This window comes from Ambystoma mexicanum, chromosome 10 (genome assembly GCF_040938575.1).
Source record: "Ambystoma mexicanum isolate Mex_15411 chromosome 10, UKY_AmexF1_1, whole genome shotgun sequence".
Taxonomy (NCBI): Eukaryota; Metazoa; Chordata; class Amphibia; order Caudata; family Ambystomatidae; genus Ambystoma; species Ambystoma mexicanum.
This window is the reverse complement of record NC_090932.1, coordinates 376,724,038-376,748,668: the sequence shown is the minus strand read 5'-3', so window position 1 is coordinate 376,748,668 and position 24,631 is coordinate 376,724,038. Positions and strand designations below refer to the sequence as shown.

The window sequence follows — 24,631 nt, the reverse complement described above, 5'->3', positions numbered from 1 at the left end:
TTGAGGTCAGCAAGCCAGTCCAGTGTGCATCATTTCTCATGCCTGGGGTTGGAAATATGATGGGTGAAGCCTTGTGCTTCGATGGTGTTTGCGAGGGCGATGGCTTGGTTGTCGGTAGAGTCATTAAGGCCTAAATTGAAATCCCCCAAGATTACAGTTTTTGACAGAGGCTTGGTATTGGTTGCAAGGAGTGAGGCTATATCTTCCTCAAATGAAAACGTAGTGCCTGGGGGTCTTTAAATGAGGTGGAGAGTGAGAGCGGATGTGGCTAAAAGGGACATCCTGAAGGAAATCAGTTCTCCTGATGGGAAGGTTTGGTTATTTGTTTCTCTGTCTGAGGTTAATTTTGGTAATGACTGCTACTCAGCCTCCTTTGGAGGTCATTCTGTCTTTCCTAAAGATGGAGTACCCATCCGGTATGGCTTACTGAGAGGGCGGGGCCGGCAGTTGGGGCAGCCAGGTTTCAGTGATAGCGATGAGGTCTAGGTCGTTGGTGGTGATAAGGTCAGCAATATCCAGGGCGTGTGCCAGGAGGAATCTAGCATTGATGAGAGCTCCCTTGATATGAGTTGAGGTATCTATTTCCCTGTTGTTCACAGTGGTATTTTTACCGGAGTTAGGTTTTTGTGGTTTTCTCTTTTCAACTTTAGGTTTAGCGGCTGGCAATGAGTTGGGTTTTATGGCTTCAGAAGGGCCTGTTTAGCTGTTGCTGGTTGCTTTGAGAGCGACCCGGCTAAGGGGAGAGCTAATTTGCATAGAAGGGTGTGGGTTTCTGGTGGAAGATGGGGCTTTTGTCCTGGCTTTGAATCTTTCATTTCTCCGGGAGATGGTCGGGGTGATAGTTCGTGGGTGTTGTTGTGATGCAAATTGGCGGGAGGTTAGTAGTTTGTTTCTGTGTTCTAGGGGGCAGGGATTTTTGGAGAGTACGGTACCTTTGTGGTCTGTGGTAGGCACAGTTGAGGAAGTTGATATCGCGTGGGTGGAGTAGTAGGATACTGCCAGCTTATTCCCAAGTTCCAGGGGGTCACGATTGTTGGGATACGAGGTGGCTGTGTGTGTGTGGCATTGGTTGGGCAGTTAGTGGGTAGGTGGAAAGGTTGCATCTGAGGGAGGAAGTGGGAGGAAGGAATGGTATGTGGTTTGGGGAGCACCTGTGCCATTTGCAGTGAGCGTGGGTATTTGGTCTGGGGGTTGGGGTGAGGGAGGTGGTTAATGAGGTCCTCTATGTGAGCAGATGTCTCAGTGGTTTGGTGGGGCCTGTTAGGATCTGGACTAATAACTTCAGTCATCCCTGGATTAGTGGGGATTTGTGGGGAATTGCGCGGGTGTTTGGGGTGGGCTGGGGCCTTTAGTATGGCTCAATACAGAGGGTAGACGGGGGGCCTCTGACATTAGTAAACAGCTTACCTCAGTACAGTGGGTAGGCAGGGGCCTCTAACATCAGTAAACAGCGTAGCTAAATACAGTGGCTATGCAGGGGCCTCTAACATCAGTAAACAGCGTAGCTAAATACAGTGGGTAGGCACGGGCCTCTAACATCAGTAAACAGCTTAGCTCAATACAGTGGGTAGGCAGGGGCCTCTAACATTAATAAACACCGTAGCTCAATGTAGCGGGTAGGCCGAGGCCTCTGGCCTCTGTAACAACATAGCTCAATACAGTGGGTAGGCAGGGGTCTCTAACATTAGTAAACAATGTAGCTAAATACAGTGGGTAGGCAGGGGCCTCTAACATTAGTAAACAACGTAGCTAAATACAGTGGCTATGCAGGGGTCTCTAACATTAGTAAACAGCATAGTGAAATACAGTGGGTAGTCAGGGGCATCTAACATCAGTAAACAGCGTAACTCAATACAGTGGGTAGGCAGGGGCCTCTAACATTTAGTAAACAGCGTAGCTCAATGCAGTGGGCAGGCCGTGGCCTCTGGCATCTGTAACAACGTAGCTCAATACAGTGGGTAGGTAGGGGTCTCTAACATTAGTAAACAACGTAGCTAAGTACAGTGGGTAGGCAGGAGCCACTGGCAAGTGTGGGCAGCAGGGCTAAGTTTATAGGTAGCCAAGTCTCTCGCATGTACTCAAACCACGCTACATATGAGGGTTGTGTGTCGGGTGCATGTGGCACGCCCCTCAGGAAGTGGTAAGTAGTCGGGCGACTTGAGCGTAGAAGCAGCGCTCATTGGGATGTTGCAAGGGGTAGGGGAACTTTAGTCATGGGAGAGTACACCTTGTTGTGTGGAGGCTCGACGGCTTTATGAGTTAATCGGATTGGGCTTCAGTTAGTGTGGAGTAGTTTCAGAGGTGAGGGGGTCAAAGGATGGGTGGGTTTCAATCTCCGGCCACGTGTTTTTAGTAGCCGGAGGCCCGCGGCATGCAGGCAGTAGTGCACAGTGGCTCGGGGAGATGCCTCTTGATGGGCGGCGTGCTTGTGGATCAATTTCTAAGCTAGAGAGAGGCCGAAATACCATTGAGCTCGTAATAGACGTGGGCGGGCTCTGCCGTAGCAATTTTGTAGTGGCTGGGGACAGGCATTGGGTGCGATCATTCCACATGCAGGTGCGGGTCGCGGAGTCGACTCGCCTGTGGTGTTGGCGGGGGTCAGGCCTTTGAAAGAACGGCCAGTCGTTGCTATCGAGATCGCATTTGTGCCTCAGTAGCTGGGTGGAGAGGAGTCGTGGCGCTCCTCCACGCTCTGACAGACTCGGACCAGAGCCTTACAAGAGGTGCCTTAGTGAGATGGGCCGCATGTGGGACATAGAGGGATTGTTTCTACAGCGACAGCTCAGGACAAAGGTGTGGTTCCCACAAATAGATACTAAGATACAGAACACTCTTGAAACCTGTGTCATTTGTAAGTCAGTGGCTACACGCACTTTCCCAGAACCCATGAATATGACACCATTGCCGTTAAAGGTGTGGGATGAAGTGGCGGTCGACATGTTTGTGACGCTGACAAATGGCAAATACGTACTGGTGGTCATTGATGAGATATCTCGATTTATAGAGGTACATCTGGTCTCCTCAATGGCTGCCCATGCTATAATTCCAGCTCTCGATAAAATATTTGCCGACTATGGCATCCCATTAACAGTAAAATCTGACAACAGTCCGCCATTCAGTGGGCATGAGTTCACCACATTTGCAGAATATTTGGGGTTTCAGCATCGAAAGGCCACTTCACTATGGCCTCAGGCCAATGGCACTGTCGAACTATCAGGGCCAACATAAAGGGCACTTTGAGAATCCTTCATGCAAGCCATCTGCATACTGCCATGAGACTACCTAAACATGCTGCAGAGTTCAACAGGAGTTTGGCCTTCAGAGCTAATGTATGGCAGAGTGGTACGAACATGGTTGCCACAGCTAGCGGATTCAGTGATTTGTCCAGACCTGAGCTTGAAGGCTCGGATAAGGGACGATGCAGGCAAACGAAAAATGAAGAGGTTCGCAGATGGGAGGAGAAGAGCCAACGAGTCGAATGTACAAGTGGATGACTCAGTGCTAGTACGTCAACGTCAAGGGCAGAAGGAGGTGTTTGCATTTGATCCCAATTCATTAACTGTGACAGCAATTCAAGGATCCATGGTGTCGGCTGAAGGTCCTGGTCGTTCCATCACCAGAAACTCATTGTTCTTCAGGAAGCTTGCCGAAGACACTCATGATCATGAGGAACCAGTTGATGTAGTGAATTCACAAGAGTTTTTCTGATTATATGGTTGGTGACGTAGACACTGATGACAGTTGCAGTGGTGGAGATGGTGAAGCGAACAGGGACGGAATGGGACAAAAAATTGGCCCAGACACCCAGAAGAAAGTGGTACACCCCTCGCCTCCAAAAATGACCATGTCCTCAAAAAAGTGGCCCACCCCTTGTCTCAAAAAAGTGGCTCTCAAACCATCATCCGTGAATCGCATCAATTTACGACTTTACAGAAAATGCTACTTATGGAGGGTTCATGTGTCTGTTACATTACAACACAACTCATAAAATAACATAACTTTCATACAGTTCTGTGACATGGTCCACAGCTCTGAGGTGCAGGAGTGGCATGAACCCTCCATCCCTCACTGCGGTTTTAAGACCTGCTGTAAGTCGATGCTTATACAGGGCTCTGCAACCCCAGCAGGGAAGGAGGGTTAGGGTGATGATGGTTGGATGGGAAGGGAAGGGCGGGGATAGGGAAACCAGAATGAGGTAAAAGGCCAAAATATAAAAGTTAGGCCTTTCCCTTTGCCACCCTATTCTGCTGTATCGTGATTGGCCTAGCTGCATGGAGCCCCAGTGAGCAGAGCACTTGTTTTGACATCCGTGCAGAACCTGCCGATGCAAGTTCAAATCGCGGCAGGGCCAAACTCAGCCTTTCATCCTTCCGAGGTATGAGCACCACACACCGTGGGTAATAATAAGCAGTGCTCAGATACCTGAGGGTTTGAAACACTATATACATTATAAATTATTATTATTATTATTATTAAGAACATACTTTGTTAATCCCCAAGACAAATAACCTTTGCAAAAAGGAATAACGTGGTTTCAGTCTCTCGCATTCAGGCCACATGTGAAATTGTAACAAAAATGCAGTTTTGAATTTCCCTCAGGTGTACATTGGTCCATTCCAGGGTCTTGGTATGTTCTGCCAGACCGAATTAGTTTCCCACAATGGCTTTGCTAGAGCCTGCTTATATCGAGGGCCTGAGCCATTCCCCTCCAAAGCTTATTTAGTGCTAATTTGCCTGGCTTCAGTGTCATTGGAACTGGCATTTGTGCTCTAGAATAGAATGCACAAAAGCAATGAGTATCCGTGCCTCACAACCCTCCCACAACGTGCTGCAGTAACAACAATATACATGTAGACTCTCCTCGTACCCCCCCCACCTCCACCCCCAACATTCACTTTGTTCCTTTACTGAGTCTTGGGGCATGTATTCCAAACTGAAACTAGATTGTTAAAGATGGCCACTAGGATAGCTGCAGCCTGTGTGTGAGTGAGTGAGTGAGTGAGTGAGTGAGTGAGTGAGTGAGTGAGTGAGTGAGTGAGTATGGAATGCTGATGAGGGACAGACGAGGCATGGAATGTGAGCGGAGATTCCATCAGTGTCCGTTGGAGAGAGACCTAGGAAGAATAGGACGAACATGGTAGTGTGAGTGTCTGGGTGTATGGGACTTCTTTCTGCTATCTATTTATGTAAGCAAAGATTGCTCTTCAATTGTTACACTTGGTATGGGATCTGCATGGGGTGAGGGGTCTGGACACCTGAGAACAATAGACAGCAAACAGTAACGTCCGTAAAGCCTGTGGAGGGCCAACAACCGTTAAGGGTAGCATCACAGATACCTTTGGAGCCATGCTTTCCTATACTGTATCTCGAATTGCTCTTTTACAGTACTTTGCGGTTCTTGTCAAAAGTAGTCTCTATGGCAACCTCCCACCCCACCTTCGAGCGGACAATAGTGACAGAAGAGCTTGCACCTGAAGGCATTCCAGGAGCCACCCCCTTGCACATCACAGTGGGGCTGGGGGATTGAACTGTACCCAAAATTAACTTAGCCCACTGAGCTCTGAGAGTTTGCACGCTGTCGCAGTGGTCTGAAACACTGAGCCACCCAGCCAACATGGAACTCGAAACGAGACCCAGATCTCCACTGTGTAACATGTGCGTAACGCGCTGAGCTTTCTGTGGGTCAGTGAAATGTGTGTTTATAATGCGTGTGGTCTGATGAAGTCACATGCATATCAGCCATTATAGGGTAAGGAAAATCCAACCGCTCACCGTCGAAGGTGATATTTGTAGAGTTCCACAGGCTTCAGTCATGCAACCTAAGAGGTCAGCAGGCATCCAGGTCAAGAAAGGACCCTTACACTCCTCAAAGAGAAATGTGCCACGGAGGGAGATCCCGCCTATGACCACTGTACCATTGGGATCCATGGGGCCCCACGCAGCCAGGCAGTGCCAGACACGCTATGCCTCCTCCACTGGCAGGACTCACCTGTGGGTATCATGCAGGCGCCGAGGAAGAGCAGCAGCCCGGCGGCCATGCCGAGGTGCTCCTTGCGACCACAGCTCCCTGTGTGCCCAGCTGCAGGGCAGCACCGCCCGGGGGAAGGCTGAGACCGGTGCCAGAACAGAGGCTGCCGTCTCCACAGACACAGCACCGGGGACTTCCGAGGGAGACGGGCACAGGAAATACTCCCAAAGAAATATTTCCCAGCTTTGGGGACTACTACTGGTTTCAGGTTCTATTTCCATTTTTTGGCATCTCCAGAAGTCTTGTTTGGTGCTATATAGTTAATAGTTGAATGGAACCTCTTGGTGGCGTATGTCATTTTACCTGGGATGTCACTCTCTACTGTACAGTTGAAACAGCAAACACTTAGCCTCGCACAGCATAGAGTAGTTTTCCACCTCTTACCTTCTCTTTAACCATTAGTCGTACCTGGCCATGAACCCCCTCACCCCCCAAAATCCCATTTACTGCACTTGTGTCCTTTCCTATAGCTTTATCCAGTGGTTCCTTGTGAAAAAATGCGTTATTTGCTTTTCTAAACTCAAGGCCTAGAACATTTTGGGAAGTGTTTCATTTTAGTAAATATGAGTAAATGCCGCCCCCCGGCAACATTTTTCTTGACAAAAATTTCACTGAATTCCTATCCAGTGGCATATTAATTATCACATATTACCAGGTAAGTGTTAATGTTGCTTCACAAACCAATTAGAGAGCCTGCATGCTATATACATTCATCTTTAATCATTTGACTGAAAGGACAAATCATTCTAATACAAAGTGGCAGAAATCCTTTAGAACTCCACATTTTTCCTTGTTGTGCACTTACACCTGCTACAACATCGTCATTCATTACTAAACCCTCCCAGTATCCATGTCTCTTGAACACAAATTGTATCTGCAGTGTTTGCAACATACCTTTCAAGCCTTACACCATTCCAATTAAGTTTATGTAACTCCCATCAAGTATTATTCATTCAAACAATTCCCTTTCTTTGAGCTTGCAATGAGGGTGTAAGCCAAGACCAGTGTTGCTGTATGAAATCGATACACATCGCTTGACAGTAATGTATATTGAGCTTCTGTAATCCCACATACGGCTATGATTGGCTAATTTTAGGTCTGGCTCCAAGTGTCCAGCAAAAATCCGGCTCATGGCTCAATTTCGGTGAGGTTGGTTCAGTTAATATTGAATTGCAGCTCTACAGAAGGAACACAAACCCGATCCTGTTTTACTCCCACACCCCCAATGTGTCATCTTATATAGACGTTTCAATATCTTGAGGGCAATGAGTTCAACAAAAGAAGATGTGACTTTATTAGGGAGGTTTTCACACCTTCCAATTACCACAATGTTTCTGTACGTGAAAGCGTTTGAGCTCCAAACTCGCCCGAGTCACTCCCTGCACCACCTAAAGATAGCATACATGTGCACTAGCTTCCCAATTACATTTTCACACACCTATCAGTAGTCAGTTTGAAGTCGGTTTAGCTCACACAGAGCTCGATAATGAGCTACATTTAGCAAACTTGCCGATACAATCGTGGTTCTTTGTGCCTAAGCAGAACTCAGTCTGGTCAGCAAGCAAATGTGTATGTAATTCACAATGGAGCCCCTCTAACTATATCAGGCTGGTGAAGGGAATAGAATGCCTAGTCGTCTTCAAATCAGCACATTGCTATTCTTTTTCATCTGAATTCACTTTCATAAACATTGAAACTTACATTCTTTTAGCTCGTTATTTCGTCCGAGTGGATGATACTTCTGCACCGGTGCTGCTATGGCACCAACAAAAGGTCAAATAATGCATTAGTGACTCACTGGGATTGTCCGGTCCTAGCACCGACAGAGGGGTTAGTTTGGTGATTGTTCTTCCACCCTAAAATAACTTCATCGTTACTGTGTAATGTTTTGTTGTGCCCTCCTGGTTTCTATTGATCATCTGGCATGCAATGAATTTTACAAGGACAGACCCCCTGTAAACACATCAAGCAGAAACTCGAAACGGAATTAGCAACGTGTTCTTAAACTGACTTGTTGCTCCTGCTAAATACACGCTTTAGACAATACAATTGACACATCTGAGCTAAAGCCCCTGCTTCACCCCTTCCCTGGGAAAGAAGGAAACAAGGCATACTTTTTATGAGATTGATGAAGAATGTATTGTTTGATTTGTTTTCTAGTATTGAACTGTGAAAATATGACTTCTGTTCTGCAGCCGAGTAATGAGTAGTTACCAAAGCACCTACTCAGCCCCACACTACTACTAAACCAGCAGTGACCACAGTAATAAAGATAAAACAGGCACAGCCCAACAGAGATACTTCCTTCCCCTCTTTTGGTGACGTGGGTGAAGGGTAGGCTATACTCTTCAGGAGGGTGTGAACTGCTACAGAAGAAACCCAAAGAACAATAGTGTGCTGGTTCAAAATGATAACACTGTCCAACCAGAGTTCTATACAAATAGAATCTTTAAATAAACTTACAATAATTCACACAACTAATCAAAACTACCGGCCCACCCCTGTAAGTGAACACACAGAGAAAGCAGACCTAAAGAACGGGTACTTTGTTTTGGAAGACATGTGTGCTTATAGCTACAAAATGTCAAGTTCGTGAAAATGCCATTAAAAAGGTAGTAGAGGGGTCTTAAAAGTCACAGCGTCCATTAAGGTGGTAAGGCGGTAAGTGTTTGGAGGCAGGCTTTTCAGATTCGAACCTGTCGTCTCAGTGCTTTCGGTGTCCTCCAGGGTCCAGTCAGGGAGAGGCAAAAACAGATTTCAACAATGTGGTACTGTTCAGTGGTGGTACTGGAAGACTCTGTGACCTCAGATGAAACAAAAGCAGAGACATGCCTTCAGCAGTGAGCAAACCCAGCTAGCTAAACACAGTATCGGGGTGCTGCAGCAGTGTCAGTCTGAAGCACAGAGAAGCTGGTGACCGGTGGCAGTTTCGAGTTCGGGACACTAGAAGACTCAGCGGGCTCAGATGCAGATACAGCAGAGCTTTGGTGTCGTCGTGGAGAGAAACTCAGAGATGCAGAGGTGGTTGAGAATTGAGGTCACAGATTACTCCAGCGGTTCCCTTGAAGCAGTATGGTTGGCATCAAAGTTGCCCAAGCCGATGTTGAGGTGGTTTGGAGATGCAGGAAGAGCCAGGTATCAGTTCCTTGGTTCTGTGGTTGCTGGGCGAACCAATTCAAGGTCTCAGATGCAAGGTGAGTCCTTTCTTCTGCCCTTCCCAATGAGGATGGTTTGCAGAGAGTACTTGCAAATTTCTGTTACATCCAGTGAGCAGGGCCTTGAGTACCAGTGCCCTAGCTGCATTAGGCCCTGTCCAGCCAGCAAATCATTCCACATATGCTTGGCCGATGATTAGGGACAAGAGCATGCCCCTTGCTTGGAAGTCTCTGTGTTCACCTCTATAGCAGAGAACTTTGGAATAGACTGTATCGCCAAAAGAGTTCCAGATGAATTATTTTTGTCTTGAAGCACAATGATGTGTCAACTAAGGGAAGAATCTCCCCCTTACATAGGAACAACTTTGAAGCAGATTGGTCCAGAGCATGCCAGTTGTCAAGCGACCAATCCATGTTGATGTAACAAGTGTTCTTTGCCTGCTGATCTCATACCTAGGGCGCTTTGTCTGCAGGAAGTGGGGAGGGGGACAGGATATTTGGGGAGCCCTAGCAAATCCAGTGTTGAGAGGCAAATGAATATGGCATCCATAGCGACTGCCCCTCTCCCGGTCCACTATCGCCCAGGTGAGAAGTGTTACTCACTAATGCAACCGTACCACCCTTATCCCAGGCAGGTATATCAGGAGATGAACACAATATAAGCTGAAGATAGCACGAGTAAAACCAAACTAACATTCGAACATTAAATGTGCATTCATTAGACACAAATCAAATATGCACTTAATATGAAGAACGCAAACACTAGGTAATATATGCAGTTATACACAAAGAATATTACCATGGCATCCATAAGACATGAAGAATACTAACATAAGCAATGTATACGCTGAATGCAACATGAACGACACGCGAATATAGCTCACTAACATGGAAATGCAACAGAAATGAGCAGCCATCTTTTCCAAAATGGAAGCCACAACACGCTTCTAAGCAAACGAAAGGCCTTAAGGCTTCAAGAGAATTCAAGATGTTAAAATAACAAAATACCGATCCGTTCAGAGCCCAGGCAGTAGCTGATAATCAGAGCCAATGTTACTGAGAAATTAGGGCGATCGGAACATTGAAGTGAAAGCACAAGATAATAATTCCCAGCACAAGAAGAATACACCTCATCTAATTAAAGTCTAGAAGAGCACAGCCAACCATTGAAAGCCAGGTGCGAGCAAACTATAAATCAAAAGAGAATCCATGAAGAGTAGGCCAAGATTGTCGCCAGTGAAACAGAACCATAACACTTTCACCAAAATTAGCTGAAATCCCAATAAATGTAGGGTGGAGAAATAATTCCAAACAGGGTCTCCCCACACGTGACCCATAACTGAAGAACGTTGTCTATTCATTAGCAATGGATACAGACAGGACACCTGCCTCACTCTTACACACATTTCCAGACACAAGACGCTGTACAAGGCCAACCACAAAGAGATCACCCTGGCTCATTGCCTAAGAATAAGGGATAGTATCTTGTTTAATCGAAAGGAAATCAGTCCATGGACCTCTCTCCCCCTACTCCTGTCTGGCTCATGTCTCGACAGCCTGTCAGTTGCTCAAGGTTGGTCAGTAGAAAGCCAACCAATCAAAACCGCCAATGTTAGGCCACCCAACATGTATTAGCCCAACCAATAGTTTATTGTAGAAATGATAATGGGCCTCATCATGAGTGGGCGGTATCCCGGCGGTAAATCCATCAGGATACCGCCCAATGCAATTAGCGTTACCGTAACTCGATCCGGCGCTATTAGCGCCAGATCACAAGTTGCGGTACCGCAGTAAATCCCCATTTTTGTTTAGTCCGTGGGACTCAATTGGGCATTTTCAGCGCAATTACCGCAGTGCTAATTATGCCGCAATAATTGCACCAAAAATGGATGGAAAGTCGGCGCATTTACCTCCAGCTCAGACCCAGTAATGCAGCGGTAAAAGTATTACCGCTGCATTTTTACTGCTCTGCCTTAACTCCTGATGAGGCCCCAAGTTTTTTTACTATTATCAATTTAGAGGTGGTCTTCGGAGGAGCCATCAGATTGTTGTTACCCAATCAGAGGTTTAACTCTTATAGAATGTATCTGTAGTCAATCCCCTTCACCAATCCCCTCATCCTGTAGGTCTTGTTAACTGTGAGTGTATGTTGATGTTGTTGATGGCACAATCGCAGTATAAAAACTGCTGTTTTTGATAAGCACGCTGAGTGTGTCAAGATTTGCATGCTTGTATGCTGTCCCCGCTTCATTTGGATGTTAATAAAGCTGGATTTCACCTTTCACTTTGTCTATTTCCGTTATTGAATCCGGGTTTTTCTGGCTCCTGATCCTCTGTGTAAATTGGGGTTTCCAAGGACATCTAAACAGATGGTAGCAGAGGGTGGTTCGCTAGAATCCTCGGACTTTCGAGGGTTCCCTGCCATGGCCCGAAGACTCTGGCGGTGACCTGTGGAGAGCAGAGTATTAGGTGTAACAGAGAAAGGTTGACAGGAGCCCCCCCTTGGAGAAAAATCATGTCCGGGGGGAGGGGATTGTTTTGTATATAGGGGGATTGTGATGAGCTAAAGAGATATCTTCTGGCAAGAGTCAGGAAAGATCACGTTATCCACCTCATTTCAGGATAATAAAAAGAGAACGTTAACCTCACCAGGAGTTGAGAAGACGGCTGTGGTGAATTTATTTGTGTAGTAGTTGCTGGCACCAGCCTCGTGCTGTTACGTTTTGTGAAAAGTAATTATTTTGTGTATATTGCGGAGCATGTGAAGTTGTGGTGGGGACTGAGGAGTGCATGGGTGTAATTTTAGGGGGGCACAGGGGTGTTTGTCCCCCCAACTTTCATGACACACCATTTTGTCCCCATTTATTTGGCTGGGGCATCTTTTCTTCAGATGTCATGTCCCCCCAACACTTTCAGCAAAGTTACTCCACTGGAGGAGTGTGGTCCGGTGTGGGAGCAGTGAGGTAGGACTGCTTGGGGTGTGAGTGGCAGTTGTGGTGTCACTCAGAAGGTTTGGAGGGAACAGCGAGGTGGGGCTGTTCGGAGCGAGTGGCGTTTGGATGCCGCTCTGAAACATTGGGTTACACAGGAGGCGTGGTCTTGAAGGGCGGCGCAAAAGTAGTAGGTGCAAGAGAAGTATTCTTGGGGATGGGTGTGAAAGGGAGGTAAAAAAAGGGTGAGTGAGAATTGAGATAACATTTGGTAAGTATTGGTAACTTGAACTGTGATGTGTTATCATGGGAGACACTCCCATCATTCATCTATGCAAAGCGTTACCTGGCACAAGGACAAAATCCTTAACTACCACACTCAGTGGGTGCGGGACACTGGGGCAAAATGTGTATGCCCTGGCTGCAGGAAGGCAATCACTCAAAGTCAGTACTGCAACATATGTGAACATATTTGCATGCCACACATAAAAGAAAACAGTTACAGAATCGACTGGCCATTCTGGAACTGTGGAAAATATATGACGAAGAGATAGAGGAGCTACCCATGAAAGAATGGTATCAGGTAATATTATCCCCATATATATGGTCGCGTAAATAATATCGCCGGGAAAAGGTCGTGGCAATATTATATGGGTGACCATATATATGGGGACAGGGGCAAAAAAAAAAATGTAAAAAAAAAACATTTGGGGGTGTCCCCAGCATGTTCCATGCAATAATGTCGCCACATAAAACGTCAATTTTTCGGCGATATTTTTGCATGGCGAGATTTTTGTGGCGACATTATTACATGGAACCGAAAGAATGGATGCTGAATCAGCATGACGAACAGGGATCTGTCGTCAGAAGCACAGGGATTATTTCCATTACGAGCGTTAAAAGCAGCGGCGGGGTACACTAATCCCACATATGCGCCACCCGCATATAGCAGTGAGGACATTATAAGTGGTGAAAAAATAAACAAGCAAAGACCAGTGTCCACACATGTGGAATATGACAAGCGCCACGATTTACAGGCAAAACTGACAGAAGCCGAGAGGAGGTCCAGAGAGAGAGAGGCCTAAAATTATGCAACAGCAATTGTGCCGAATGAATGGGTAGGAGGACAAATAATGCTCAAATTAGATAGAAAGGGTGTGGACAATTTTAAAGAAAGAGAAAGGCAAGTTAGAGAAAGGCAGGACAAAGAAAAACAGAAAAAGGAACAGGAGGATAGAGAGAGAGAGTGGAAAAGTTAGGAGAGAAAGAAAGAAGGAATGAAGAAGAACAAAAAAGAGAAAAGAAGCAAGAGGCAGATAGACAAAGGGAGAAGAGATGAGAAGAAGAAAGACAGAGGGAGACACAAAGAAATGCAGACAGCTAAGAGAAAGGCAAAAGGAGGAAGGAGGGTCTCCACAGGATGGAGGTAGGAACGTATTGGACGAAGTGATGAGTGGAACATATAGGACGAGCCCCCATAGGAGACTAGACTTCAAAGACAGAGAAGATGATGAAGGGGTTGAAAGTGATGACACTATGTTCGAATATGAAGAGAGAGAGGGAAGGGGAGAGAAGGAGGTTGCATGGGTCCCTTCTACAAGCATGGGGATAGGAAAAGAGATATCATGGTTAGATTTGGAAGAACCAGTGAGGAGGCCAAAGCCAGTTGAATATCCCAGAGGACCCAAGCAGCGATCAAATAGTTTAGAAGAGAAAACACTGTATGTAAGCAGACTAAGGGATTTACCAGGACGGAAAAGAATTAGTATTATAGACGCAGTGACAAAAACAAAGGGTGTGGCTGCACTGGGACAGGGTGCTGGGTTACACAATTCCCCTTATTAGAGAAAGGGAGGGACTGCCGCAATACATTCTGTGGCCACAAATGGACAAAAATAATTTGATTTGTAAATGATTCATAAAGTGACATCACTGACAGCAGGGATGGGTAAATGGATCTATTAATTAGAGGAAATGGCAACAGCTGGGATGACCTTAGCAGTAGGTGACATAAAAAGTCTGCTTGTTGCTATATTGAGAGAGCAATCAGAAGACATTTGGAAATGGCTGGGCTATTCTCGAGTGACTGCACAAAATACTGACCATGACGAGGGCTTAGGGTTCAGTCCCCAGGCTCGCAAGACATGAGCACTATTATGACTCATAAAATGAGAGCGGACGAAGATCTGATGGATTATATACAGGGTATTCAGAAGAAGTGGAGGTTAGAAACCAGAGAGCCATTGGACAAAAACATAACTATATGCTATCACACTGGTGGTCGGGGCAGTCGTCGAGGAACGGACGGTGGTCAAGGCAGTCCTCTTAGGAAGAATCAGTGACACCAAATTCATTCTACATGACACAAGCAGAGGAGGCAGGGATTGGGGCTCTCCAAACTCCCCGACCCCAACTCTGGGACAGGAATGGCTCTAGAAAAGACTCTGGTAAGCCTCCTGCTCCAGACTAAACTAATCAGCACCCTGGAGTGAGAGGGACATTGTCATGGCAGGGCTGTCTTTAAAGCACCGTTCTCGGGGGACCTCCCAGGGAGCATTCCTGTTCCCTGCAGGAATATGTTAACACTTCTCAGAGAGATCAAAGAAGAAACTTCCTGGGCTGGGTCCCACATGGTTGTTGTGGCTACACCCAGGCCAGATTGATAATACACACCAAGCCCTGTCATGCATTAGTCACCAAGCTGACAATAATATGATTTTTTTTATTTTTTATTTTATTGTAAATCTTCAGTTCAATATACAATATCAAACTTTTGTTACATTAAATTAAATTAAATCCAATCCACCTCCCAAATCCCAACAAACAGTCCAAGTTCGATAAGCTCAAAAGAAACCAAATCATCAATTTCCTTTGGACAAAATTTGTAGCTCAAGTTGAGGCATGTTGCAAAATTGGATCGAGAAAATTAATCAGGCTGCAGGAAAGCTTGATGTTTTGACCTTCTACAACATGATCCCACCATTCATCAGGGTCATACATTTGAGGTTTAAATTCATTCAGATGCAGTTTGCGCTGGTCAGTCAATATTGGACACGCAGTTACTAGATGTTTTGAGGACTCAACTTCCGATGATTTGCAGAACTGACAAGTGTTGATTGCGGTTTCTTTGTTTTTACGTAACCATAGCATTTAGTTTGTGTTTGAGGCATTCAGACGAAATCTCAAGAACTGCTTCCTGTGATGGCGTGATGGGCAGTTCATAAGGTATTTTGGTTGGTGATGCAGTTTTAGCAAACATTTAGAAGAGGGCAGGGTGGATTTAAGGGCTAGCCTGTTATTGTATGTTAAAATCCAATCCCACGCGGCTAGCTTCTTTTTGGCATGTTGGGGACGCATAATGAGCGCTTCTTCACATATGTTTGCATCAACCATAATTGCGTTGAGTTTGGTCTTCCGTGTTATTAGAAGGGATGAAACTGCATCATCGTTTTCATTCCTAAAGATTTTATATGCAGGGATTTTGACGCCAAGCAGCATTTTGCGTAGTGTAGATAATGATTTCCAGATGACTGTCATGTAGATTGAGTTTAGGGTTAATTTATATCTCAGAGCCGAAATTGAGATGTAGTTTGGTAGGCCCAAAACACGCCTCCAAATCTTCCCTTCCAGTCTATGCCATAGATTGTGGTTTATGTTCCACGCTGATTCACCACCAAATGTAAGGGTTGGGATTACCTTCTGGAGGTAGAACATGACTACAGGAATGACAGAAAATTTCCCGTAGTCCTTGTTAATTTAGGCTCCTTGCAGACTTGGGTTTTTAGTTCTGTTCATTAGATCGCTAATCCAGGCGGCTTCGCAGATGGAGTCATTTATCATTACGCCCAGGTAGCGAATAGATTTGACGACGTTTAGGCATTTTATTTCAATAAACCATCTGAAACATTTATCATTTCTTTAAGTGTTTTGTCCTATACACATGATCTCAGTTTTTTCGGTGTTTAGGAACAGATCATTTGCACTTAGGTACTCGTTCAGGCGGATTATGAGATGTTGGAGCCCAATTTGTGTTTGATCTATTAATACAATGTCGTCAGCATAAACCAAGCAATTCAGTTGAGTTCCATTTGGTGGAAAGCAGTGGGCAGAGGCCAACCACTCAGGTAGATCTGCAAGAAATAGTTTGAATAGATCAGCAGCCAGGGGGCAGCCCTGCTTGACCCCTTTGTACGTTCTTATTGATAGGGTAAGGGCGCTTTGAGAATTTACTCTCATTTGAATAGAGGTGTTAGTATGTAAGGCGATAATGGGGTCTAACAGCTGCTCAGGGCATTTCCAGGATCGCAATTTAGCCCATAGTTTACTGCGATTAATAGCATCAAAAGCTTACCGCAGATCAACAAAGTCAACAAAGATTTTTTTCTTTGCCTCCATCGCTGACAATTTTATGATGGTCAGAATTGTAAGATTTACATTGACTCCGACTTGACTCGTGAAGCCAGTTTGACGACAATCATGCTTGCCCACCAAGAGGGCCCATTTCACCAAACTTTGGCGCTGATAGGAGCCAAATATTTTGCCAATTGTATCAAGAAGGGCAATAGGGCGATAGTTTGCCGGGTCGGCTCTACTGCCCTTCTTGTATCACCACAATGGCTTTTGACCATGAAGAGGGTAATTGCATACTGTGGGCAATCTGCCAGAATAGCCCGTTTATGAATTTCGCCCAATGAGCTTTATGTTTTTTAAGCATAAGGTTGGAGATTTGGTCAGGGCCAGCAGCTCTCGAATTCTTTAGCTTGGAGATCGAAAGTTCAAGCTCTGTACATGATGGAGTTATCTCCCAAGCAGTGATTGTAGATTTGGGCGGTGAAGATTCCTCAATTTCTGGCTTTTCATATATTAACGTAAAGTACTTGCACCATTTGGCGCTTGTAATTTCGTTAGAGATTGAGGTTGTAGATTTAGAGCAACCATGGTTCAGAATTGACCAAATTTCACGAGTGTTCTTAGTCATGAGATGCTTTAGCATAGTTTCTGCTCGACTTTGGTCAATTGTTATTGAATGAGATCTTAACCAATTCCGATAAATCTGGCGCCGTTCTTTGACTTTCCTTATTTTGTCGCACGAATTGCAAGACTCTTGATCAACTGAAGATCTTTCCTTAGGTTTTTTTTTGCTAAGGCTATTGTTGTAGAATATAAATGTTTCGCAATGGATCCAAGAGTTCTTGAATTTCAGATTTTTATAGTGAAGTCCGCTAATAAGGGCTTATATTCAACAATTTGCAGCGCGTTTAGACTGTGGTTTAAGGATGTAATTAAGTGACCATTTGTGACAAACCTGTTGCCAGCGGCATTCGTTGACAGTTGAAAGGGATGTTTGTCTGGTGCACTGCAGCTGTCTTCTTTCCATACTAGCCGTAGTAGATTGTGATCACTATGTATCATCCGTTTCACATTGAGAGATGTTACTTTATCAAAGAAATTCAACGAGGCCCAGATGTAATCAAGAGTGTTATTCCTTGCCAGGCTGTGCCAAGTTGGTTTGGATGGTTGGTCCCCGTTGATGGCTCCATTCAGCATTTGATAATAATATGACATTCAGATGCTTGTGGATGTACACTTTCGTAAGCTTAGGAGTCACGATGTCAGAACCAGACATGTCTTGTATTTGTATTTGAATAATTTTAACAGGTTGCCTCAGTTACATAATTATATTTTTAATCAGTAATGCAGACGGTTAAAAAGCCACCTCTTTCTGTTGGAACTTTGTGTCCAGGGAGCTTTGTGCAAGAATGTACATGTGGCCATTGAACCTGCCCTGTTGCCACTACAGGGAAAATGTACATGTGTACTTATTGTATGAGCATTATGAAAGTCTGAACTGATGATTTGCAGATCCCACATTCAGAAACAGAATTACCTGCATCATTTTATCATTATTGTTTTTTAAATCTAGCAATTACATAATTACAGATGCTATTTTGTCACACAAATGCAATGTATCAAATATGTACATGTTCCGAAACAACTACCTCCTCAAGAACATAGAACAGACCTGTTTTTGTAAACATACTTTATGGTGCATTAAGGGTAAAGCAAAAAAGAATGACATAGCCCTAGCAGGCCCATCACATGGGGGTTGCTGCGGGCATGGCAGGGTGCATCCATACGTTTGGTGGACCCTTTCCTCCTTCACATGCACTCACACATACAATAGTTTTACTGTTATGTTACTTGGCATTTATATAGTGCCTTATGTATCATTGGTATGATCTCAAAGTGCTGGTAGGTTGAACGCCCTCGGGAACCGCAGTTCAGTCAGTAGAGAGAGAGAGTGTGGTATGGTGTGTGTGCGCACCGGATATGTGTGCAGCTGGTGTGGTTGTTGCATGAAAGCTGCTTCTTAGCGGTAGGTGTGGTGCTGAGGAAATCAGTTGGATATGTTCAGTCTGGAGGGTGGACACCGAGACTGAGTTCTGGCTGCGTTAGGCCTGAGGAGACGCTTAAGCTAGCTGGAATGTGCTCAGCTAGCTGTGTTTTATTAGGATGATGTGGAGTTCGTGGGGTCATGTTAATTATGAGAACAGCTAGACCGAATGTGTCATAGTACAGCTGTATTCTAGTTGAATGATGGTGTATAAGGGAAAGAAAGCGTAGTAGTTTGATATGGTGATTATCAGTGAAGCGCCTGTGATCAAGCACGAGAGCAGGACAAGGGGCGTACATTTATAGGCACACTTAAATTCAACTATACTACAGTGACGCTATTAGGCACATTTTCTAAAATCAACTATACCCCAGTTACGGTATTAGGCACACTTTCTAAATTCAACTATACCACAGTTACGCTATTAGGCACATTTTTAGATTCAACTTTAGCACAGTGACGCTTTTAGGCACATTTTCTAAAATCAACTATACCACAGTTACGCTATTAGGCACATTTTTTAGATTCAACTTTAGTACAGTGACACTATTAGACAGACTTTCTAGATTCAACTATACTACAGTGACGCTATTAGGCACACTTTCTAGATTCAACTATATCACATTTACGCTTTTAGGCATACTTTCTAAGTTCAAACTTTGGCACAGTGACGCTATCAGGCACACTTTTTAGATTCAACTTTAGCACAGTGACGCTATTAGGCACACTTTTAGATTAAAATTTAGCACAGTGACGCTATTATACTTTCTAGATTCAACTATACTACAGTTACGCTATTAGGCACACTTTCTAGATTCAACTATACCACAGTTACGCTATTAGGCATACTTTCTAGAATCAAATATACCACACTTACGCTATTAGGCACACTTTCTAGCTTCAACTATACCACAGTTTCTCTATTAGGTACACTTTCCAAGTTCAAACTTTAGCTCAAACTTTAGCACAGTGACGTCATTAGGCACACTTTCTAAGTTCAAACATTGGTACAGTGACACTATAAGGCACACATTCTAGATTCAACTTTAGCACACTGATGATATTTGGCACACTTTCTAGGTTGAACTTTAACACTGAGACGCTATTAGGGGACATTCAGTGATGTTGGGAATACCTTCTAAACTGAACTTTATGGGACATGCTACCATTTACAATTCTGACTAAGTGTGGAACATGCTATCATTCACAATTCTGGGGTAAGTTTATGTTAATGTTAAAGGACATTTGCACCGCACACTATCAACACTGGAATGGTCCCCTGGCGCTCTGGCGGCTCTGAAAAAGGGAAGGGGGGGGTGAGTTAGTGGGAATAAGCTGGAAAAGTGCAAGAGAGCAGTGATATGCTGTTGGCAGCCTCAGCCCGGTGGGTCCCTTGACTGGGCTTTGGGTGTTTTACGGTCAGTAGTCATCGTGTGCTGTAGTGCGAGTCTATGTGTGGTTTGTTTTGTTGTTGCAGTGTAGTGAAGTTTGTGCGGATTGTTGTGTTGAAGGCTTGTGGTTGTGTTTGCTTAGAGTTCGAGAGGTGTATGCAGAGGGGTGAAATTGTTAGTGGATTGGTTAATTGGCATTGCTGTCCTTGCAATTATGTCTAGGTGTGATGCTTGCTATCATTCACTATTCCATCCGAGTGTGGCACTTGCCAATCTTCAATATCCTATCTAGATGTGAGGCAGGCTAGTGATCACGATTCTATCTAAGTGTGGCGGATGCTAACATTCACATTTCTATCTAGATGCGACGCAGGCCAATCTTCACAGTTCTCTCTGGGTGTGGCACTAGCTAACAATGGTGAGTAAGTTAGTGTGTAACACATTCATTCATATATCAAACATCTCCTTGCACCTATACACATATACACATACACACACACACATTACACAAAAAAGCATTTACCTGCTCACACCCACACCACGCGTCACCACAAAGGACCAGATGGCCCTCTCCTCCTCTATACAACGTGGGCTCACTGACTGACAGCTGTCAGGTAGTGTATCCTCATTGTATAAAGGAGGCTAAAGGTACCCGTTCCTCCGTGGCAGCACCTGGTGAGGGTGCGAGCAGGTGTTTTTATAATTGTATGTTATGTATCTGTATGTATGTATACATTTATGTATACATCCATACCTAAAGCTTTCACTATCAACAGCCGGCATTGACAATGCCAACAATGGTTTGTTTTTTGTGTATGCATGAGATATGGCACTGACGTAATCGTACTAACTGGCATAAATGCTAGCAGCTGCAAAATAATGCATGTCCCTGGGCATATACATTTGCAGTGCGTGACCAATGCCTATCTAATAACTATATGCAAGCCAAAACAGTTGGCGTTCCCCATGCTTGTTTTTAACAGGATTTCTGTAAAGGACACAAACACTGCTTATAAATCAATTGGTTGAAGGCACACTTAGTTAAGACATTTTCATTAAACCAGAAGAACGTGTTACAGCCCCAATTAATCAATGAACTCTCAAAAGACGTCCTTGAAATAACACTGGCAGGCACGTCAAGCATGGAGTTTGATGTTAGTGTTTGTTAAAGATAATTCAAAGAGATCCCAGGAGGATGTGTTTTGGGAGGGGAGGGGCAGGAGTTGGGTAGGAATGGCAATAGGGCGTAGCATGGCCATGGTCAGTCAACAACACGTACACGCTTTTTGTGTCCCTCCTCATATCCCATCTCCCGCCTAACTGTACTCCAATGCAAGAGTTTTGTTTTGCAGTAACAGAAACTAATACAAACAATAATTGGCCATGTGATCCGTTTCTAGAGTGAAAGTGGTGCAGGATATTTGCTTTCGGGCTCCTGTAAAATTGTACGAATAATGCTCGATTAGCATCCTTGCTACAAGGAAAGCTGAAAAAAACGTCAGAGAGCAGGGCATGCTGTTACTCGCACTTTACAGCGCAGTATATATCTCTGACACATGCACGGAGGCACGGAGCGAACAGCCTCCCAAGCATGTCATGGGCTTAAAATAGCAATACAGATCGCTGCCTTTTTTCCCTGCCAGGAACCGCAGAAGACATGGCTGCCTGGGAATAAGGCGCCAGGCGCTGCCCTTCCGCACACTGACATACATAAACCGTTGCTTCAAGGTAAGCGCCAGCATCCGTTATCTCTTCCTTGTATTTGCGGGTGTTTGGGGCTGGAGCAGGGTGGATGTTTTTTTTCAGTTATTCCCATACTGCCCTGTCCGGGATATGCACCTTTGTCGTCACTGGTGCTCTTTTACGTAGAGGCTGGTTGTGGAGGGCTCGTTAGCACAGTCGGTCACTGATAAACACCTCCAAGTAATGCCTCACCGTGCAGCCAGGACCTCACACACTGTTGTCATCCCTCATGATTTCCTCATGGGGCGCATGCCTGCTAATGTGCAACATAAAGCGAAGGGGCATGAGCACCCGTGGAGAAAAACAAGTGCTAACGCTATTTTGTGCACGGGTAAAACTCGTCTCATTAGTTATATAATAATAGTAATCGTTATTGTTTTTTTGAGAGACTTATGACTTCGCAGCACTAGCAATTACATAGTTTACAATGTCATTTCGTAGTGCTGCGGCGGCTACGTGAAACCCTGTCCTGCAAGTATCACTTCGATTTCTACAGCAGGCCCATTGACCCACTGAGCTAACTCCGCACCAATCGTTTTCGGCGCTTCAGCTGTGTTGCTAGTTTTCTTGATTTCGTATGTTGCCGAAATTCCGAGTACCCACATGATTTTGCGTTGCCTATGGACAGTCCACTAAAGGAGGCTGTCTGGAAAATGCTTCGGTGATTAGGTTTGCAGCAAACACGAAAGCTGCATAAACGGATGCATTACAGCATAGGCGGCGCCAGGCTTGGACCTAGGAGGGCTAAAACCTTCCCATTTTAACACAGCAGGCATCACTCTTCTTCTTCTTCTTCTTCTTAATTATCGAACGCGTGGGCGGACCTACGCAGGCGCTTCCCCATCCTAAAGGATGATGTGCACCAACCCCACCAATCAACACACACGCCACAATTCCACACAAACCACCAGCTACCCAACCACAAACAACCACACCCCCCAATTCAACACCACCAGCCACCCTTCCGCAAACTACACCCCACCAATCCACACCAACAGACAACACCCCAAACACACACCACCCAGCGAGGCCGGAGACCGGCGCGCAGACCCGTGAGACCCCAGCCCGTACGCCTACACATGCGCTTCAGGCGAGGCACCGCGCGCCGCCGTCCACCCACCGCGGCCAACCCGAGCGACACCCACACTACCACACGAACCCCCAACCACCATACCACAAACAACCACTACCCCCAATTCAGCACCAGCCACCCGCAACCCCAGCGCAAACAACCACACCCCACCAATCCAACACCAGCCACCCACAACCCCACCGCAAACAACCACACCCCACCAATCCACACCAACAGACACAACACCCCAAACTCACACCACCCAGCGAGCCCGGAGACCGGCGCGCAGACCCGCGAGACCCCAGCCCGTACACCTACACATGCGCTTCAGGCGAGGCACCGCGCGCTGCTGCCCACCCACCGCGACCAACCCGAGCGACACCCACACTACCACACGAACCCCAACCACCATACCACAAACAACCACTACCCCCAATTCAGCACCAGCCGCCCGCAACCCCACCGCAAACAACCACACCCCACCAATCCAACACCAGCCACCTGCAACCACACCGCAAACAACCACATCCCACCAATCCACAACAACAGACACAACACCCCAAACTCACACCACCCAGCGAGCCCGGAGACCGGCGCGCAGACCCGCGAGACCCCAGCCCGTACGCCTACACATGCGCTGCAGGCGAGGCACCGCGCGCTGCTGCCCACCCACCACGAACAACCCGAGCGACACCCACACTCCCACACGAACCTCCAGCCACCAAACCACAAACAACCACTACCCCCAATCCAACACCAGCCACCCGCAACCCCACCGCAAACTACCACACCCCACCAATCCAACACCAGCCACCCGCAACACCAACGCAAACAACCGCACCCCACCAATCCACACCAACAGACACAACACCCCAAACACACACCACCCAGCGAGCCCGGAGACCGGCGCGCAGACCCGCGAGACCCCAGCCCGTACGCCTACACATGCGCTTCAGGCGAGGCACCGCGCGCTGCTGCCCACCCACCGCGACCAACCCGAGCGACACCCACACTCCCACAAGAACCACCAGCCACCAAACCACAAACAACCACTACCCCCAATTCAACACCAGCCACCCGCAACCCCACCGCAAACAACCACACCCCACCAATCCAACACCAGCCACCCGCAACCCAACAGCAAACAACCACACCCCACCAACAGCTACCCTACCGCAAACAAACGCCCCCCACCAATTCACACCCTGTCCCCAGCTCCACCAACTAATCGCCACTTCCAAACGCATCCGCCATCCGCGCAACACCTCTCAATAGCCCAACCACCGTCCCCAAACATGCCGACCGCACTTCAACGTCTAGACCCCCCCCCCCCGCTCTTTGCCACCGCTGCAAGGCAGAGTCCAGGCATCACTCTGCTGTGAAGCCCAGCCTGGGCTCAAATGGCAAGAAGCTGTGACGTGTTTCACCTCGGACAGCTGTGCACTTTTAAACGTACTTTTAAACTTTAAAAGTAAGTAAATGCACCACTCTGCGAGGTGAGAAAACAGTCGTTAATATGGCTGTTGCCTCAGCAAACGTATAGCGTACAAAAGCCTGCCCAGGGGATAATATCAATAGACCTCCTATGTGGAAGCTAAAGGCATAACTGTGATCAACATTTAGTTGGCCCAAGCCTCCAATGATTATCGTTGCTTTGTTTACCTAAATAGCATGTGTGATGGAGAGGAATAGACAGGGTAGGGCCTGAGCGGGTCCAGAGGGAAGCAGGTAAGGAAATAATAAAATAGAGTGGCTTTGTGTGTATGTGAGGACTGTATGCATGTATGAATGTATGCGTGCATGCGTGCATTTGAGGGAGTGGGTAAGTGTATTTATGTTTGTATGCGAGGGGGTCTAAGTTCATGCATATGCATGAATGCAATGTGATTGGTGTACAAAGGTACGAGTGTGCATGCGA

The 24,631-nt window shown here is 46.1% G+C and overlaps 1 protein-coding gene across 1 annotated transcript in view; it reads left to right on the top strand.

The window, feature by feature from the left end:
- Positions 1–21,444: 21,444 nt before the first annotated feature.
- Positions 21,445–24,631, top strand: part of DUSP26 (dual specificity phosphatase 26) — a 180,105-nt gene continuing 176,918 nt past the window's right edge. The window contains exon 1 of the mRNA XM_069617968.1: positions 21,445–21,626. Coding sequence (XP_069474069.1) covers positions 21,455–21,626 — 172 coding nt within the window. The 5' untranslated portion in view covers positions 21,445–21,454. The remainder of the gene's footprint in view (positions 21,627–24,631) is intronic.